The sequence below is a fragment of the Echeneis naucrates genome, chromosome 5, assembly GCF_900963305.1.
Source record: "Echeneis naucrates chromosome 5, fEcheNa1.1, whole genome shotgun sequence".
Taxonomy (NCBI): domain Eukaryota; kingdom Metazoa; phylum Chordata; class Actinopteri; order Carangiformes; family Echeneidae; genus Echeneis; species Echeneis naucrates.
Window position 1 is genome coordinate 12,317,071 of NC_042515.1, and position 20,459 is coordinate 12,337,529.

General features: G+C 39.9%; 3 protein-coding genes and 1 non-coding gene across 4 annotated transcripts; 1 reads left to right on the top strand and 3 right to left on the bottom strand.

The window, feature by feature from the left end:
- Nucleotides 1-818: 818 nt before the first annotated feature.
- ninj1 (ninjurin 1) lies at nt 819-4,984 on the top strand. The gene is made up of 3 exons (XM_029503233.1): nt 819-1,107; nt 3,233-3,470; nt 4,118-4,984. Exons 1-3 carry the CDS (start codon nt 1,051-1,053, stop codon nt 4,279-4,281), a joined length of 459 nt encoding a protein of 152 aa, XP_029359093.1. The 5' UTR covers nt 819-1,050; the 3' UTR covers nt 4,282-4,984.
- Nucleotides 4,985-4,986: 2 nt separating this feature from the next.
- On the bottom strand, nt 4,987-8,992 carry card19 (caspase recruitment domain family, member 19). The gene is made up of 6 exons (XM_029503232.1): nt 8,875-8,992; nt 8,310-8,449; nt 7,539-7,695; nt 7,354-7,416; nt 7,122-7,187; nt 4,987-6,947 (listed from the first exon to the last, which is right to left on the bottom strand). Exons 1-6 carry the CDS (start codon nt 8,879-8,881, stop codon nt 6,838-6,840), a joined length of 543 nt encoding a protein of 180 aa, XP_029359092.1. The 5' UTR covers nt 8,882-8,992; the 3' UTR covers nt 4,987-6,837.
- On the bottom strand, nt 5,830-5,957 carry LOC115044356 (U6atac minor spliceosomal RNA). The gene has a single exon (XR_003840822.1). It is a non-coding gene; the product is annotated as a U6atac minor spliceosomal RNA (small nuclear RNA).
- Nucleotides 8,993-9,471: 479 nt separating the features above from the next.
- LOC115044115 (protein bicaudal D homolog 2-like) lies at nt 9,472-18,663 on the bottom strand. Its single transcript, XM_029502964.1, has 8 exons — nt 18,166-18,663; nt 15,600-15,812; nt 14,800-14,952; nt 14,066-14,530; nt 12,366-13,343; nt 12,022-12,173; nt 11,348-11,579; nt 9,472-10,775 (listed from the first exon to the last, which is right to left on the bottom strand). Exons 1-8 carry the CDS (start codon nt 18,403-18,405, stop codon nt 10,773-10,775), a joined length of 2,436 nt encoding a protein of 811 aa, XP_029358824.1. The 5' UTR covers nt 18,406-18,663; the 3' UTR covers nt 9,472-10,772.
- Between the last annotated feature and the right edge of the window lie 1,796 nt (nt 18,664-20,459).

Consider the following 20,459-nt stretch of genomic DNA (forward strand, 5'->3'; position numbering starts at 1 on the left):
CCAGATCACCAGGGAAACTGGTGGAATAATGGGAACCAGTTAGTGGGTGGCACCAGGCCCGGGAGGGCCGGGTTTACAATGTGACCCCATGGATGTGACACTTACAGTGGCATCTGGTCATCCTATTTGCTGACCCCTCATATTATGGTCACACAAAGGCCGATGTGTTTAACTCGTCCAAGCTTGCGCTAACTCATGCTGCTATGGCTTGTTTAAGTAGTTTAACTATATGAATTATATGATATACTGGTATAAGGTGGCATAAGGGAAAGCTTTAGTAACAGATGTAGTAGCATATAACATCAGCTCCCGCTGAAGTGTCAGATATCATGAAGTCTGGTAGCCTATCGCGAGGAGTTGCTTTATCTCGGAAGACACTTGAATTATCTAAACTGCTGTAAAGGGGAAGACCACATGGAAGTGGCCGTTTTAGCACATTCCCCATGTTAGAATTACATGTTTTATTTAGACTGTTTAATTTTCTCTACTAAGTTGAATTACTTTTGTTGTTGCACAGGACTGGTGTTCTTGTGATGTAAACATTTTTTCATCAGTCGTTAATTTGGTGAACAGCCTGGAGCATCGTTGCTGAATGTATTTCTGACAGACTTCCTCATATTTCCATCCTCTTGCCACAGTGGTAGAAATAAACAGCCTGTTGGGACATTTGATGGCGCAGTGCCGCGTTAAGACTCACGGTGGCGCCAAAAAGCCCAGTTTCTGTACATACTGTCGATGAAAGTCTACAATTACACGACAAACAATACAGCATTGCGCCGTTTTTTCTCTTTTATTCCGGGTTTGGGAAATAAACACACGGACGCAGACCAGTCTACGGAGCGGTGTGTGTCCCAGCCCGTCCGCGGTCGCAGCGGGCCGGGGGCCGGGGGCTGGAGGCTGGAGGGGCGGTAGTCCGGGGCTTTTTCTGCCCTCCTGTCGTCACAGCAGCCCTTTATAAACAATGAGCTGGTGTCCGCCGGCTGAAACAAACACTCTCCCACGACATCTACGACCGAAGTGCTTTGGGCTGTCCGGCGGAGCACTTCCAACATGGCCACGGAGAGCTTGGAAATGAACGGGGATGCTGACCGACACGGCGAGGCGGAGGTAGGTTGGCTCCGGTCCCCGTTAGACCGGCGGATCAGCCCTAATGTCCGGGCTGGCAGAGATACCCCGGCATGCCTATCTTCGGACAGAAATGTCTGTCTAGCCCCTTTTCCCCTCCCCGTCTCCATCCAGACATAGTTGACGGAGCTGGCGTGAGCGGGTCGACCTTTGGATTAGCTCCACACATATCGGATCATTTGTGTTTCTGTGGGAGTCTGTCAGCCGGACAGACTCCCACAGGGACCGTGTGAGCCCGGTGTGTAGTCCCGGTCCTGGACGGGAATCCAGGGTCCGAGTCCGGAGCCAGATTTGAGCTCACGGGCTGAAACTGCTGCACAACCCATCATTGTCTTCAGCAAAACGCAAGTGTCTGTGCTATGGACTCAAATGAACATATTTTACAATAGACAAAGTAGACTAATTCAGACCATGAGATGTCATTGTGTTACTTTTTTAGCAGCCCTTTTATCTTAAAGTAATGTAACACACAAAATTGTGCCAAAGTAACCACGTTACAAAATGCTAACAGTTTTCAAGTTTGGTTTCTTTTTTACATAACTCGTCAGTTACTAAATGCTCCATTTTAAAGTATAAATCTTATCAGTGAATTAGTGTTGTGTATTTTTGATAAAACAAAAAAGTAACTGTGAGATGTTGCTTAGGGCTCTGGGAACTTATGATTGGCATTTTTTCTCATCTATTAATGTGATAACTATCTTAAGCAATAATAATAATAGAAATATTGTTAGTTTTAAGACTCAACAGCGACAGCGTTTGAAAAATGATACTTGGATTTAATAAGTAATGTATTGTACACAGAATCAAGGTTAAATTGTACCCAAATAAAGACGTCAAAGAAATTTTCAATGTTATCTCCTAAAAAAAATTATAAAATGGTATACCGTGAGGATGTATGTCTAACAATTGCTGTCTATGACAGTAATAAAAAAATATATCAAGGCAGGTGTAGTTTCCTAGTTATGTAATTTCCTATGAAATGAAGAAGTTAATCACCACTTCCATGTCAATGTTGTGGTTCATGTGAAAGTTCGAGTGACAGCTAGCAGCCCTCACACTCATTCTCCGGTGTCACAAGTGCATCTTTCCCCTATGTGGTCAGTCCTGTTTTCACAGCTGAATGAAGGGCACACTGAGTTGAACCTCAGAATGTGATGAAGCCAACCTGGGCATAAGGGAGGCATTATTTGATAGCTGAAGCAGACTCCACCCAGATGAAACCCTGAGCACTGTGTTACCTTCTTAACAAGCATTACGAGTGGCCTCTGGATTGACCCCGGTTTTTTTTCTCGAAGCTTAATTAACCATTTTCCACAAACTCCCTTCACTTGCACAACAAACGGAAATCAACTTCTTTCTGCTGTGCCACAAAAGGGAAGGAAATGGATTCCTTGACATGACCTCTTCCTGGATAGATTAGCCAGCAGTTATAGGCACATGAAATTCTGCTCAAGAAATAACACACCATGTGGTGTTATTGGTGAACAATGATCTAATTACTTTAACGCTGGACTTTTACAAGAATTCTATATGAGATAATTCCTCAAATGAGTCTCACTTAGTTCCTCCACTATGACCTTTCTAGTCAGTCAGTCCCCGTTTGAATGTGGTTACTGAGCACTTTCACTTCCACTTTTATTTCAACAAAACTTCCATTAGGGTGCAATTTCAGGGAAATAATTCCCTATATGTATATGTTTCACTGGGAAAGTTTGATTCTTATCAATTGTAAATGGTTAAAAAGGTTGAAAATTTGATTCAGACAAGAGTGCTAGGCTAATTGTCACATTCATGTTAAATGTTATTACAAAACAAAGGCCACACAATATGTCAGTTAAATGTAACACTTAAGACAACTACAGCAGTTCAATGTGACAACATTAGCAGAGTGCTTGCGTTTGCTGCATAATAAAGAAACACAGTTGTTATCATTGAATTACTCTGTGGCACTTGACCACCTTATTGTTATGCGAATGGCAACTACAATATAATTAACAAAAGACTGAAATCTTCAACTCACCTCTCTCAAAAGACAGTATCAAAATCAAGATGCCACTTTTACGTGATTCTGTGTTAGACTGATGACAAGACTTGTGCTTCTACTCAGATGCCACTACATGGCAGAAGGAGGAGGGAACAAGGACCCCTAAACATGAACCGTTATGCCAATAAGAAGAGTGCAGCAGAAAGCATGCTGGACGTGGCTCTCCTGATGGCTAATGCCTCACAGCTGAAGGCTGTGATGGAGCAAGGACCAGAGTTCACCTTCTATGTGCCCCTCATTATTCTCATTTCCATCTCTCTCATCCTACAAATTGTGGTGGGAATTTTACTCATCTTCATAGGTATGTTTGGACATTGTTTCCTATTTTCAATTACAGAAGCTTATACTTTGTTGAAGTTTCATTCAATCCCATAAGATGAGGCCAGCAAAGTCAGTTAATAAGGCCAAATTCACATTCAGGGGCTGCAACATCTAGTCCAATCAAGCAATCAGAAAAACTTTTGATGATCTGTGATAGACTCTAATATTAAGATGTATTAAAAAATATCTTTGGTTTAGGCCCCTCAATTGCAAGACAAGTAACTGTTGAGAGTTAAGTTTAGACCACCACTGAAGGAAGAAAAACATAGTTTAATCTTCGAAGTGTGCCATACACCTTGTAAAAAAGATGATTTCATAGAATATTTACCAATAACAAGGGGGAATTTAAAAACACCCGGCTGAGCCAACTTAGGCTAAAAGATTCTCAGAGGTACTTCTCTCAGCCCAGTGGAGCCTGTAATGTTCTAATGGAGAGAAAAGGTAATTATTCACCTGAGGCCAATGCTGTCAGAGGCTGTTAATTTATCTGAGTCTTCAGTGATGGTTATTTCGCTTGAAACTTAACAAGAAATTTCATTTCAGTGCCGCCTTCTAAAGAAAGGATATCATTCCTAATGACTAAGCAAAACTCGTATATGTGTATTTGTGTCATTTCTCTGTCCCCAGTTAAATGGAACCTGAATGACGAAAGCATGCACTACAAGCTGAACATCATGGAAAATTTGACCACAGCCTTCGTCTTTATAATAGTCGTGATCAACGTCTTCATCACAGTCTTTGGTGTCCAGCGACCCCATATTCCAAGTGCTTCATCACCTTCACCCAAATAAAAATGAACCTTTATGTTATTATTGTTATATGGAAATGTATTCGCAAAAGTCAATTGCATGCAGGTGCATCTGTAAATCAATCCCCCAAACTCAAGGAGGCTCAATGCATCCTGCAGGTCAAGTGACATAGCTCTGAACTACAATGCACTCAGTTTTCATTTGCTGTGGCAATTCTCCTGTGTTGCCTCATCATACTCAGGTTACTGATGCAGATAAGATGCCTACAAAAGAAGCATCAGCAATATACTGTGTATCACTCACAACCACTGTGAATGTTTCCTGGCGAGGGGTGCAACATTTCACAATTTGAAAGTTTAAATTTGTTAGTATTTGTCAACTAAAGCCTGTAAACCCCAACATACGTTTACAAAAAGGAAGAACATATAATCACAAACACAGCGTAAGCCAAATTGTTGAATGCAACTGGGGCCTTCTTGGCTTTACTGCCGATCAAAATAAACAGCTTCATTATGGGGAACATATATTATTTTAGAACATTTAAACCTCATTTGATTATGTGGTCTTAAAATACGCTTTGTTTTATAAGTTCTATGCAAAATATATTAATGTAATCGTCATGTATATTAGTTAAGTATATCTATGTGTTTTTTTAAAGGACCAATTTTTTCTTTTTAGCTTTAGGTCAGTGATCTTATTCCATGCATTGTGAGTACTATTTTGAATAAATTTTTTGAAGAAAACCACAAAAGTAATAAGTGTTTATTGTTCTGTGTAATATCATAATGCATGTAATATTATAATGCATAGTTTAATTGTACAAAGACTTAAGTCATAAGACAATAAGGCATTGTTACATGGCAAAGGATGAAGAATGTGTTTGTAAGGCACTCCTTAATGAATAGACATCAATTGACAAAAATATCTCTATTTAGTGTAATATTACAAAAGTGTATAAAGTCACGTTGTAAATGTATTTTGAGATTTTTCTAACAATGACTTCTTAAATCCTTTCTGTCATACCTGTCATAACCATATGATTGACACACGCCCAGAGGAATCTGCCATTATGGATTCAGTTAATGTACTGGTCTAACTTTGTATCCAAATAGACTCATCCTAAAACTAACTGCGATAAGGCACGGTAACATTTGAAAATACATATATATCAACAGCCACAGACACAGTATCTGTCAGTAACTGGGACTGGAAATTTTTTTTTTCACACACTTCTAATACAATTTTTGACGGATAAGCTGAACTTACATTTGACTTGGAAGGAAATACAGTCAGATGTGTAGCTATCCACTGAGCTGAAGGATACTGAAGGCCAACTGGACAAATACACGTTTCAATTAACCTGAGAGGACCCAGCGGAAACAGGCAGACGGGGAATATTTGCTTTCTTCCTGTTCCATTATGTTAGTGTGTTGGCGTGTGTGTACACACACACACACAAATATATATATATATATATTTAGAGAGAGAGATGTGGTCTGAGAAAATGAGAAAAATTGTGTCACTTTTTAAAATCGTGTCATTTTTCATCCTCTGCAGTATCTGGCCACATTTCCCGTGGGGGGGAAAAAAAAAAAAACTTGGTTAGAGATGCCACGAAGTAGGTGGCAGTGCCTTAACCGTATATGTGTTGCAGGCCACTGGGACCAATTCCATCCTTGTCAAGGGGAGTGCTAACCTTCTCTCCTTTCATACAACACGACAGTCCTGTGGGGGACGTCACCCTTTAGAGAGAGACTCACACGTGGTAGTTTCACTTATGGTGTGTTGCCGAGTTTGTAAGTGTTGTATTTCTAAAATTCTTATATGTTTAGTTAATGTCTGGTCGATCCGGCACTGCACTTCAATGTCAGGGTTCTTCTGTGTTAGTATATTTTGATTTGTTTCAGTCGTAATCTTTCCTACCTACAATGCACTGCGGTAAAATACTGGTATCTCATTGGTCGACACATTCACGTGACGACGCTTTAGCGCGGAATGTCCCATAAAAACCGATCAAAAATCTCTAGGTAGTCGCTTCTTTGATATAATTTCCGGTTATGAACACGACTAATCACTATCTTGTGTAAATTGGTATCGCAGGACTTCGAGAAATGTCTCTGAAAACAACACAAGACAAGAGTGTGCTTAGTGCTGTCGGTCCTCTACTGGCCACAAGATGGCGACCATGTTTTGGTCTGAATAAATTCGGGGTGGACATTATTTCGATATGCTTGGTATCAGTGGCTACTGACCAAACAAGGCAGCACAATAATCCATTCCTCATATATGTACAGTTCAGCAAACTGAAAAATAGGCTACTTCACGCTGACTGTGGCAACACACCACATTTAAAACTCAGGTGTGAAAATACCTTGTTTTCCAGTCTCTGACTAAATGTGAATGTATTAATTACTTTATGCCAATATAAATAGACAGCATGAGAAAAGGTGAGGGAGAAGGTGCTAAAAAAACAAAATTATTTTTAAAACTGTGTACAAAATTAGTATTTAGCCCTTGAAAAGACAGTGTGCAGATTTTTGGTACAAATATTATCCCCAGAGCCGTACTGATGAAACACCAGGTGTGAAGGAATCACCTCTAATTCAAGAGGCTTTCTTCAGTGTACCAAATGACAACTTGCTGAGCTTTTCTTTTCAGACCCAGAGCAGCCATCCCGAGGGCCCCACAGCCTCTCGTCACTTTGGCCTCTACAAGAAAGGGAACTTTTTTTGTTACACAACATTAACATCATGAGGCTCATTTGTAATTTCAACATCATCATGGACATTGCTGATACAAATTAACTATCCAATCAAAGTGGCAATATCCAATCACTACAATTCCAAAGTCAGGTGATGCTAAACAAGTGGAAAACAACTTACCAGTGTTATAATAGAGTATAGCCATTCCCACAGCAATACTGAAGCAGCCAAGAAAGAAGAGGGGACCTGGAAAAACGTAACAGTAAGTGCCATCCTCTGCTGGTCATGGCTTTACAACTAATTTTGTTCCTGAAATAAATACTATTTTTAGATTTTGCATTCAATCGTTTATTAGTAGTTTTGAATTTATTAGATAAATTGAAACATTTGAATGCTGACTTTAACAATTTACCTCTGTCATTCAGAACATATCTCTGTTGGTGGGCACGTGGATAGGCAAGTGGATCCAAGGTATCTGGAAGCAGAAAATGTTATTTAATACACAATTAAATATGTATAATCCATTATTGGTTTCGTAAATAATAAGAACATTACTGAGACCATACATGATATTCAAAGAAGTTTTGAGAGACTAACCTCTGAGTCGAAGCCGGGTGGGCAAGCTGTAGTATACATCTTCTATATGCAAATGGAGAGCCCTGTAAAACTCCTTGCATGCTTCCTCTCCTTTGCCTTGCAGATTTGCAATAAGCTCACCCAGGCGAAGACTAGTGGGCACATCCAAGTTTCGAAACTGGATAACAATAATAGTGATTATAAGAGGCAATTTTTAACCCACTAATAGAATTATTGTTTCCCAGGGTGCTGATAATGGAGCTTGTATTAAGGTTCTCTATGTGGATTTCTGGAAGTAAAGGGTTATTATATAATTAGAAGATGTGAGACCTTTCCCGGATACAGTCAGTTTATCAACCACAGTTTTAGCATTTTACGTGTAGTGATGTAACATAACTAAGAACATTTACATAAGTGAGTATAATAAAGCAATAGAAACATGCAAATAACTTCAAATACTTAATTCTTTTACAAAAACTCCAAGCGGAAATCATGTATTTCTGCGTCATTCCATGTATCTCACAGCTAAAGTCACAAATAACTTTTCAAGATTTTGCAAGGTCCCATGAGAGATATGATGCCTTTGGATACTCCAGTAACAATAATTACAATAACCAGGGTCTTCCTACTGTGCGATGAATACTTATGATACATAAATAATATTTACCATCACAAAGACTCTTGCAAAATCGAGCTCAGTACTGTACCAACGGGGTGCATCTTTTATTTGGGACTCAGCAGCACTCCCACCATGTTACTATGTCTCTGAGCTTCAGGTCTATGAGGGCTTACTTTGGTGGCCTCCTTGTCTGTGAGGATCTGCGGGTAGATCCTGTTGAGCTGTAGGATGAGTTTGTCCACCAGCTCTGTGTCCAGTCTCCGGTCAGCTTTGAGGAAGGCGCTGTCCTCGATCAGCTGATCATAGAAACTGTCTGCACGCACAACAGCATTCAATCAAAAGTGTTGACCCACACAGACCAGCTAGCTAAACATGCTAGCTTTACAATTTGAAGATAGTCAAAACAGAAGGACATTGTTGTCAGTTGTAGCGGGAGTGATAAAGTAGCGACAAAACATTTCGAGGCCATTTAACTTGGACGTTGAGAAGAGAGGACATAAGTATCCGAAGCATCTGTCTCCTGTCAGACATACTCTCCGAAAAACTTTTCAGAAACGTCAACATGGTTTGGAAGGACACGTTCAATGTTTTCAGCGGTTAAACGAGCCAAGCTTTCGTGTCGTTAGCACTGTACATGTTTAGGAGTCAACGGGAAGACGTTAAAGCGAAGCGAAGGTCTAAAACGATCTAAAAATCAGCCTTATTTCTTTGTCAGTGAGTTGAAACGAAGACACAAACCTCCCATTGTGGAGTCCACTCTGTCCTTGTCTTAGGCACGCCCTCTGACGTCATCGCTTTTGCATTGTTACGTCGACGTCCAGAGAAGAGTTTTCACCGGAAACAGAAGATGACGAAGGTGGCAGGAGCTAAGCTAGGTAGCTTCTACACAGATACACAGCAGTCTATTTATTATAAATAACCTGTGATATGTTTAGTGTATAGGGGCGTGTATTTGTCACATGACACATCTCAATTAAACCAAAAAAGGTATTTTAAAATAATTTTAAGTATACAACCTGTGATGTTGAACAACAAACAAAAGCTGTCCTGTAAAGCAAAATTAATAACTGAAATTTCAATTTAATACTTGCTGTTGTATAGGTCCTGTTAGATGTGATATATATTATTGTATACTCAACAGTATGTATGTATGGACATAATAAATTTGCACTTTGCCACGTACCAATATGGTACCATATTGATCCTATTACCAAATTAAGTAAAATAGATCAGTCGGTCTGAAATAAGCCTGCATAACTCATACATTGGTGAGGAAAATACATTGGTAGCAAACTTGTGTTCTGTTGAAAAAGAACAGGCCTAAGAATTGTGAAAGTTAGATTTATTTCTTCAGCCATAACTGGAAGCAGAGACAGTCATAAGTCATGAATCTTACGTGTCTTACCACAGTTTAGTCTTCATGAAATTCTGAGCAGCCATCTCCACTCAAACTCCCTCATGAAATAAAAAGGATGATGACATCCTGTTGTCTGAGCAGTGTCAAATAAATATAATTGCAGTTATAGTAAAGACATATAAAATCAATTAATTAAAACCAAGAATGTGAGCAATATTGTGTAAAATGTCTTTTTTTTCTTACAAAGCAAAAAAAATAAAATAAAATAAAAACACAAACAAACAAAAAAAAAAAAAACATACCATGCTTGCAAATTGCACTTGTATACACATGACGAAATTGGCACTGCAGGCTCATTTTTTGAAGATAATGGAACTTCAAAAACTCCTTCAGAATATAGTTTATGAATACATTAACATCTGACCTTAACTTAGAAATCTTTAAATAAATTTAGCATTGATACTCTTCCTCGGTCATAACAAGCATACAGAAATTTGTAACAGCTCTGCCATTTATCCACAGAGTAGGAGCCCAGTTATACAAAATTTTGTTAGTACCCTGAAACTCCACATCTGCAGTATCACACAAATTGAATGCATAAAAAAGGCATTGTATTGTGTTTTAATGAGGTGGCATGATTATCAAAAAAACAGAAAGGCACCCCAAAATCTAAGGCCAAAAGGAAGACATTTTTTAAAAAAGAAAAGCTTATTTTTCTCCTTTGTTTGATTTCAACTAGTTGGTTTAAAGTACTGTGTTAAAAAGAACTACCACATACTGTGGTTTTGTTGTCATGAAAGAAATATGGATAAACTTGTCATCAAGAATCTGTCACATGAATGTGCATGTACAGTAAAACACTGTATATTACTCAAAATAATTAGTATGACTTAATAAAGAAATAAGAATTAACTAAGAGCTAAAAAAGAGAAACAAAAAGTGCTCAGTCAGGGTAACACAGGCAATAAGTAATCAGCAAAAATCCCCATCCTGATTTTTCCTCTACTTCACTAATAATAGTGGTGCATATTGTTGGAAGAATGAAGGACTGCAGTGGGTAGCTGATGTGATGACTAATACTTTCTGCAGTCATACCATTTGACAAAACTAAAATATTTTTATTTTGGCACTCTGAAAAAGGCGCTTGGTAAATACTTCTATGTTCTGAATATGTTCTTGTTTAAGCAATAACATGATTTAGACCATGATTAGAGACTGAAGAACCCAGGAGCAAAGGTTTCACAGACGGCCCTCGATTAGGCCACCTCACTTGATAGATTTACTGTAAATGGAAAGAAAGACAAGAGAAGAGGAAAAAAAAATATAATCACATATTGATTGTTGGACTGATTAAAAAAATTCAATGCATTAGTGAAATGAAATGTATCAATGAAGTTAGCAGTCAGGAATTTTCAGCAAATTGAAATGTCTTATCATGTTAATAAATCATTCCTAATACTTATATTAATTTTATATATAATCTTAATATCAATTTAAGAGAACTGTAATAAAAACTGAAATTAGTTCTGAATTATATTTCTACAGCAAGAAGCAGGTAGCATGCGTTTGTGTGGAGGGCAGACAAGCATTGTAACCAGTGATAAAGTGATAAGTGATAAAATAGCATGACATATCTGTACATGTACGCTATAACTACTTTTAACTATGACCAGCATAATATATTGTGATGACAATATACAAGTATTTGGTTATATTATATAAGTTGTTTATATAGTTATATAACCTGTGTAATGGCAACACAAGAGCTCAGAGGTCAAATGAGTGTATGCAAAGTTGGAACACAAATCTTGACAAAAAATGAAAGAAATAAAAGAAAAATAGCCGCTGACTTACGTGAAGGCTGGAAGATGCTAATTTGCCCTTTATTTTGCCCTTGGCTGCCACTGCTGTAATACTGTTGCGCCGAGCCTGCTCATGGTCAAACTCTAAATCTTCCAGGCGCTGAGTTAGAGCCAGTTTCTGCTGGATGGCCATACGCAACAGCGAATTCAGGGTTTTCTTTTCGTCCTCAGCAGCAGCCAGCTGCCTCTGCATATCATCCAGCTGGGTGACATACTCATCACACCTAAATGAAAGAGAGGGGAGAGGCAGACAAAAGAGCAGGAGACAGAAGAAATAAGAGACAAGCGCTGTCACCAGCAGGTGGAGCAGTTTGCTCTGGCTGCTGCTGTTGGTGCTGTCACATGTTTTCCTCATTCCCCAGACAGCATTTTCCAGATGGGAGGATGAGCTCCCTGCTAGCTGACTCAAGCAAGTATTACATCAGACTATTCCCATAATGCTTTGTGTCTTTTGCACCAAGATGCAAAAACAGTTGTACAGAACAAGCACTGAAGTGTTGAGTTGTTGTTTTAAGATTGTGAAAGGTCACTGATAAGATGCACAACAAAAGTAAATCAACATTATTGGTACTTTTGTAATGTCATGCATATTGTACATGTGTTATGTGCCCTGGACCACCACTTTGCTGAAAATAAATGTAAATAAGCGATTATGCATGACAATACCTTGTAGCAAACATTGCTCGAAGGGAGGAGAATGTAGCAGCATCCTCTTTCAGAGCCTTGAGTTCATTGCGGAGTTTCATCATTGTTTCAGTCACAATTGCCTTCTCACTGTCAAATTTGCTCTTCAGGTTGGCCAAAGCAACCTCTGCGGTCTGGTAAGAAAAAGATCTTAAAGAATTACAAATTTTTCACACTTCAGTAAAGTAAAGTAAAGTGGTTACTTTTGAAGCCATTACCCATTCAGTTTAATGTGACAGGCTGAGAGAGACAATGAACATCCTTCCTTTGAGAAAACACACAGCAGGCACACAAGCACACAGACACACACACAGTGGATTTCTGACCTGTTTGTTGGCCTTCAGTACAGCCCTGAGAGTGGCTATCTGTTCCCTTTTGGTGCTAAGCAGGGACTTCAGTTTGAGGATCTCTTCCATGCAAGCTTCTTTGTCTTTGTCTGCCACTGTGCTCAGTTCCAGATTTGCAAGTCTCTGGCGTGACAGTTCTGTGGTACGGTCCACTGCCTGCTGAAGGTGGCAGATCTGATCTCTAATGATGGCTACAATGTTATAGACATTCATGGGTTCGGGGCGGTGCTCTGGGACTGGAGTTAGGGAACCAGGTTCAGTCCCAGGGATCAACTCATTACTGATAAGTATGAACGACTGTTGTTCCTTCCCTTCAGGCCCCCTTCTTGCCATGACTTTGCCTTCCTTGTAGTAGTCGAGCATGACACGGTTTGGGGTCTCATTGTTGCACATACACACATGGTTGTAGAGATTGGCCAACTCCTCACTGAAAGCTATGAGCTCATCCTGGGCAACATTAAGGCTGCCAAGCGATTCTCCTGCAGCCTTGCTGGCCAGGTGAAGCTCCTTCTCAAGGCGAATCACTTCCGCTTTGTCTGCTTGGCTAATCTTCTCCAGGGATGCCAACTTTGACCTCAAGTCCTGGACATCACTCTCCAACTGTGCTCGCTCATCTTCATACCTGGTTCGACACTCCTCGTAGTCTTTCCTCAGTGTCTTCAGCTCCTGCCTCAACTCCCCAGCTTCAGACACTGCCACGGTGTATTTACACTGCAGGATCTCAGGTCCGTTGATGTCCAGTTCATAGTAGTCTCCGTCATCATGGCTGTCTCTGTCTTTTTCAGTGTCGAGGGCAGATTGCCGCTCCTTACTGGCCTGAAGTTTCCTCATCGCGCTAAGGTTCTCAGTCAGTTTGTTGACAGTTTCCTTTTGCTCAGAAACAGTCCCATAAGCCTGTTCCAGCTGCTTCTGGATCTCTTGCAGAGAGTTTATCAGGGCCATCTTCTCCCGGTCCACCTAATAGAAAAAGGCAACCAAAGATTAGTTCTGGTCAAACAAAGCATTTTCAGCAAACATACACATTAAATGAGAAATTGTTGTGGAAAGTTTGAGAAGCTGTCTGATGTGTCTGCTGTTCAGAATGATTTTGCTTTTGCAGTTTAAATTTTGGTTAAAATCTATTAAATAAGTTTGGGGCTTATCCTAAAACCAAAAAATAATAGTCAGCTTTCAAATAAAATGTGGGGTCTGTCACTGAATACTTCTTCCTGATCCATGTGTTCATTTATCATTGAGTAGAGAATGAATGTTGTGTGTTTAATTAGTTTTGCCGATTTTAGTCCAGTATTTAGAAAATTGGACAACTGGTTAAGTAAAGAGCGACTAATATCATAATGGAAAAAGACCTTCCGAGACACTGCATTGTCTATTTCTGTGGAAGTGTCCTCGAATGCCTGGGCTGTTAATGTAATACAAATATATTAATTAACCCAATACTTCTGCTTTGAGCTTTCAGAGAGCAGAGTGAGTACACTTCAGGGCAGATGAATATTCACAGACAACCGCTTAAAGATGTGTCCAGTAATAAACAATTATCCCATTTTCTTTCTGTGCATGCATAAGGTATGATGTGGGGTATACTTAAATTTCTCAACTCATTTCAGCTGAAAACAGATCAGGCAGCACTTCACATTGACAGTATTGGGTCTTGGTTAAAGTACATCTTGGATACTTCATACCTGTGCAAGCTGTTGCTTAAGTTTCTGGATCTCCGATATGTTGAGCTCACTGAGGAGGTCGTCCACCAGACTGGGAGCTGGCCTAAAGGTCTCCCCTCTTTTGTTCCCAGCAGCTCTGCCATCTTCATCACCTTCATTTGTCTTCATCAGACCGTTTTCGAAGCCTCTGATTAGGTCGTCATTGTCAGGCTCACTTATGGTGGACGGCTCCTCGTGGAGTTTCAGGTTGTCGATGGAGATGTTGAAAGAGCTGTTGTACACAGAGCTGCCAATGGTCATATAGTGGGATAGCTGTTTGCGCAAGCTGGCCTTCTGTTCACGCTCTGTTTTAATTGTCTCTAAGGCCTCTGTTAGCTGTCGCTCAGCGATTTCTCTCAGACGCATGACTTCCTCCTGCTGGCTGTGGAGGCACTGAGAGTCCTCCTCCAGACGGCGGATCTCATGCTTTAGACCTTCAAATTCCACCTGCACACATGCACAAAAAATTTATTAAATTGTCAATAACTTTACTCCACTGTGTCACTGTAATTCTTAGTATGAGACAAATATATAGTATTGGGACTGTAACATGCCTTCTCGCGCTATGACAATGGAAGTACATGGCACAATGACCATGTGGTGATATGGGGATCTAAAAGCATGCATGTAGTTTGGTGTTCCTAATTTAGCACTCTTTCAATCAAGTTCACGATGTGCAAGAAAGTGAGAATCATGTTCTGTCTTGTTTGTCTAACCTGGTTTTGTCTCAGCACAGAGACTTGCTTCTGAAGAGAGATGTTCTCCTCCTCCAGCTCGTTGTAGTCCTGCTGCAGACGAGCCTCTCGCACTTTGTATTCTCTGATGTCATCACGCAGTTGACTGCGCTGAAGCTCTGCCAGCTCTGAACTCTGCACATATAGGGTCAAGAGACAAATGTACACATACTGTGGCAGGAAGCATGAGCAGGAATTTAAAATCAACGTTCACTGATTTAGTAAAGCACTGCCAGATCAGCATGTTTACTGTTTGGCAATACAACCAGGGTAAGACATTGGCAGGGAATGTAGATGACGAAAAGAGAACATGATCCACTTACCAATGTATGCTACAGAGAGACCTGGCAGAGGACATCCTTTGTGCCAGTCACAGTGGACTATTACATCATCTTTCCTCCTTGGCTCATTGCAAACTCCCTCCCACACTACAAGGACCAACTCCACCAGAGCTACTGGTGAATTCCCACTTTACTAACTTTAGGAGCATTTTTATTACAACTCAATATACTTCTAAAAATTACTTACCATTGAAGTGTATGAAAAGCTCAGAAAAAATACTTAACAAGTGCGTAAAAGGACTTTGTGTGTGAAGAATACAAACACAACAAACTAGCACATAAAAAGTATACAAGAGCAAAATACAAACTACATTCCCTGTGTTTGCTAGATCATCTAATCAAGTTTTTTTTGAATCACACATTTGATTTTGGGTTTTCTTTTACATGTAAGTCTACAAAATGACAGAAAATGCAAAAATATTGATACAGTTACATTATTACCTCTTTCACGTCCAAGACAATGGAAGACAGGCGGTCATTCTCAGCCTGAGCGCTAGTGAGGGAGGCTTTGACCTGTCTGAGCTCACTCTGCAGCTCTAGGACTTTTTGCTGGTAGGTAGCCTCTTTGCTGGCAGACTCAAGTATCAGTGACTCTTCCCTGCTTTCCCCATCTGCTGCTACCTTCCTGTGGGTTGAGTGAGCTTGTCCAAAAGCCTGGGGGCCGACAAAGAATAAACATCCGCAACAATGTTCCTTTGATCAGGGTTATAAATGCCATAGTCTAAAATTCATATTTGTTTTTTGAAAATTACTACAATTTATTACAACGTCGGACAAACCTGGCAGACATCTCCGGCATTCTATCCATAAAGTTACTTTTTTGTGGCATTTTCACTCAGGTGGAAGAGAATCACAACCACTTAACTCACAGGACACTTATGAGTATATTTCTTATGCTTATTCTCAGGTCTGTCTTTTCAAAGTGGAAAAGTAAGCAATGCTTCTTTCTTTGATGGAGCCTAATGTGAGTAAACACAAACAGAGTCTGACATACACTGATGGCTAGATACCAAATGTCAAGGCTTTGGTTAACAGCATTAACAGGTAACCAGGATAATGTGAGAACACCTTAATAGGATGAATAAACTGGTATCAGAGTCCCAAAGGTGCCTGACTTAAAGGCTTATAGATACCCAGCCAACATCTACTGACACTGGGCCAAAAATGGTGATGTAACCGGTACTGTCCAAGAAAGTCCTGAGAGACACAGCAGAGATGCAGCTTTCCTTCCCATGACCCTCTCAGACCCCACCTTCAAACCTTTAACGATACATCGGTGCTGCTGTGAATTGATCAAGAGCCTAAAAATGCTGATTGTGACAATGGCTAATGTATTTTCCTGTATATGCCTCAGTGACAAGCAACAGTCAAATTCATACACACACCAAGAGAATGACCACATCATGACTCATTTGATGACTGGACTGTGATTTACATCATTAATATTATGAAGAGGATGACATTGAACATAAAAATATAACTGTGTCTGTTAATGATTCAAAGATCCACAGGAAATGGACAGAATGACATATCCAAGTCATGATTGATTGATATGATTGATAGTTTTTTTTTTTGTTTGTTTGTTTGTTTTCCAAGAAAAAATGCCACTGATTGCAGCCTCTTTAAGTTGGAAAGTCTCTGCTTTTCTTTGTCACATATGAAACTTATTATGTTAAAAATTCTGGTCATAAAAAACTTTTTATCAACTTATATAGACTAAATGATTAATCGTGTAATCAAAGAAGTAAACTGCAAATTAATTAGCAATGAAAATTCTCATGAGTTTCTGCCCTAAGCAAGTTTGATATAGACAGCTGTAGTTAAAGATTCTTTACTACATTTAAAGCACTGATTAAAGTACTGATTTTAAAACAAGGAGTATTAACTAAGCTGAGGAAGGTAAAAACATCCATTAAATTAACATTGAAAAATTGAGACATAGTTGATGACAAGTGGTGACCACAATGCTGAATAGTAAAGGCAATGTGGAAGTGTCATAGGATACACTTCCTCAGAGTTGACAAACTGGCTGCAGGAAAACTGCTTATAATGACATATTGAGTAAAACGTCTTCTGTCGGTTTCCATTGTCTTATTTAGGGCCACTGGGGCCTTTTGTAATATTCTTCTATTTGTCATTGGGTTTAAAAAACAATTGCTCGATGAAGAAGATATTTCAACAAATCCTTTACTATAATAAAATACCACTGACAGATGTATAAGCCTCCCACATTCAGCTGTGGCAGTTTCTATTTTTCCCTCAGCCAACATTAGCTTAGTCCAGTTTCTTCCTCAATTGGTACAATTTTTAGCTTCTGGAAACATCAGAAATGGCAGCACATGATAAACTGGTTTCTAATGATCTGTGAAAAAAAAAAACAGACTAGGGCTGCTGAATTTTGAGACCATGACTATTTTTGAACCAATAGTGGAAAATCCCACAGATTTACAGAAGAGAAATTCAAAGAAAGCAGACTCTACTGTTGCTGCTTTGCAACAAATCTTAAAAGGCAGTAGAGCTATAAAATAATTAAGTGAACCTCTCCACTTTCTGATAACTAACAGCAGCTCAGCCGCAGAGGCATTTGACACCCTGTAGCTGTAGATGTTAGATATAAAGAACTCAACATACCTAGAGCAAGTACAGGCAAGTGGGCATGAAGGAAAGACTGTTTTATAACCTTACCATCATTGTTTCTGCATTTAATCACCATTTTATAATGCACCAGAACATTAAAACAGGCGTAAGGGGCTTTTGGTATATCAAGTTACAACTGACTCATTAATGCTCCTTTAGTGAAAAGGTCAACTTCTGTCTGAGCTTCAAACACTGAGCCCAGTTTACTGTAGCTCAGATTATATGATCCAGACTTGACACGTCCAGGAGCTGCAGCTGCCCACTATGAGGCACAACACCGAGGTTAGCTCTGGTCTTCTCACACCGACACTATTACCATCACTAACACTGTATTTTTGTGCCGGGCTGCGGAGCTCCGATCTCGGATTACCTCCTTCAGCTGATCCAGTTCCTGCCGGACCGCCTCGTACTCGGTCTCCAACTCGTCAAATCGCAGCTTGAGATGCTGTTTCTCCTCCAGCACAGCCAGTCCGTACTCGGCCGCCTGGATCTTCTCGTGGGTCGTCTCCCGCAGTTCCCGGGTCAGACGCTCCACCTCGGCCCGGAGCCACTGCGGGCCGGCCTCGGTCACCAGCACGGCGTCCGGATAGTCCTGCTCCTCCGTGGACATGTTGGCGACTCAGGAGCGTAACGGACCCAGCCCAGGAGAGCCGGAGCGGGGCGGAGGAGGGGGGGGCGATACCGCAAATCACTGCCTCTCTTTCAACCGCATTATCGGGACTTTAAATAAAGATTGCGTTTCTTCGTCAGGGTGACACGTTTATCATCCTCCACCAGTTTCTTAGACCACCCCCAGAAGCTGACGGAGGAAACTTCAGCTGAGATCATCGATTGGAAAGAGTCCTCCTCCTCCTTCTTCTTCTTCGTCTTCTTCTCCCTCCGCCGCGTCTTCTTCTGCTTCTTCTTCGTCTGTTCATGTTTTAGCAGGTCGCCAACAGCCTGGAGGTTCCCTTCTGCCACCTACTGAACAGGAGTGTGGCCTCGTCTTCTCAAAAAGCGATTTCATTGCTTTAAATCCAACACTTATAAATGCTTTATTTAATATAAGTGGTATCAGAACTGGTTTGAACATTCATTGTAGGTACTGCACCCGTGTACTTATATCATACATTCAAAAGTTTTTACTTATCTACACATTCTCCCCCGTTAACGTGGATATAACCTGATTATTAAACATTATGTTTTGAGCTTTTCTATCCAAAAATGCACAGCTTTTATTTTTTTTTGTCTTTATTTCATTTCATAGAAATAACGCTGGACCAGAGCTACCGCTTCACTTCATCCCGATATAGAAAGTGTGATACCAGTATCGTACGGGCCAAATACTTACCAAATACCATGTTGACTTCAAGTACCAGAATGCATTGCGTGGTCTCAGCCAACAACTGGCTGAAAACACCACCATCTAGAGAATTTATGCAGGAACTACAGCCCTGCCTATGAGACACCAGAACAATGATAAATCCTGTCTGTTTTCTTTTTAATCTAAAATATGTATTTAAAATTATCATGTATTTTATATATTTAAAAATCGTAACAATACACAATTTTTTTATATGTCTTATTTTTTTGTTCCAACTTAAACCCCCAAACCTTAACACATTAAATTCATAATTCTATCTATTTGGTAATTATGCTTTAATTTAACAACATACACAAGTAGTCATTTGATTAATTGATTTTCTGATACGACGCCAAACTGTGAATTTGCTAATTGTTTCCACTTCTATATTACGTTTGCTCAACCAGCAAAAGCTTTCATCCAGATCCCCTACATAGGATACTTTTTGGAATTTGTGAAACAGTCTCTGCTTCCATGTTGGTCTAGGTTTCCTTTGCTGTAATGTATCAAACACCAGGATGGTTGGGAGACAGGATGCAGAGGTTGCAACAGAGAGACACTCAGAGGTGGTGGAAGGGTTGGTGGATCAGGGAGGCAAGCAGAGAAGCAAATGAGATTGTGGTTGGATGTGTGAATGTCAGGCAGCTGCAACCCTGCTTCTAAGTTTCTAATCACTTCTTGGAGTCTCGTTCACTTAAGCCTCAAAACAGATTGCGTGAGAGAAAAAACAAAACATCGCAAATGAATGTGAAAGCAAAAAAATTGGTATGTGGGACTTCCCTTCTGTTTATGTACACTTGCTTGCCAGGGTGGTTTGACAAGGTTGAGGAAGTTGTCTTCGTTATGTATAAGTGTCTTGTTACTTTGTCTTTAGTATATGTGCCTGGATAATTAACCTGCTACTGAGCTTGGTCATCGATTCTCACTGCCTTCCACCTGCAATGGTAATCCATTCTCAATACTATATTTTATTAGTACTACTGTCTTTCTCTGTCTCTTGCTCATTCTTTCTTTATCAATTAAACTCTGTACTGAATCTTCTCTATCAGGAAATCACCAAAGTGTTTCTTTTTCAGGGATATGGACAGGATAACACTTTTGATTGTTACCAATACTGTATGTAGAACCTCATCATCTACACCAGCGTCCATGAATAAATTCTACGTAGTTTAGAAGTTATGCTTTAATTCTTATCTATTCTTCTGAACATTTTCAGACAAATATTATCATTTTTATGCAATCTGCTTTGGTTTGGGATGGGGAACAGCACTCTACAGGCCCTTTCGCTGTAAGTAGACACACTTTGTTAAGAAAATTAACAT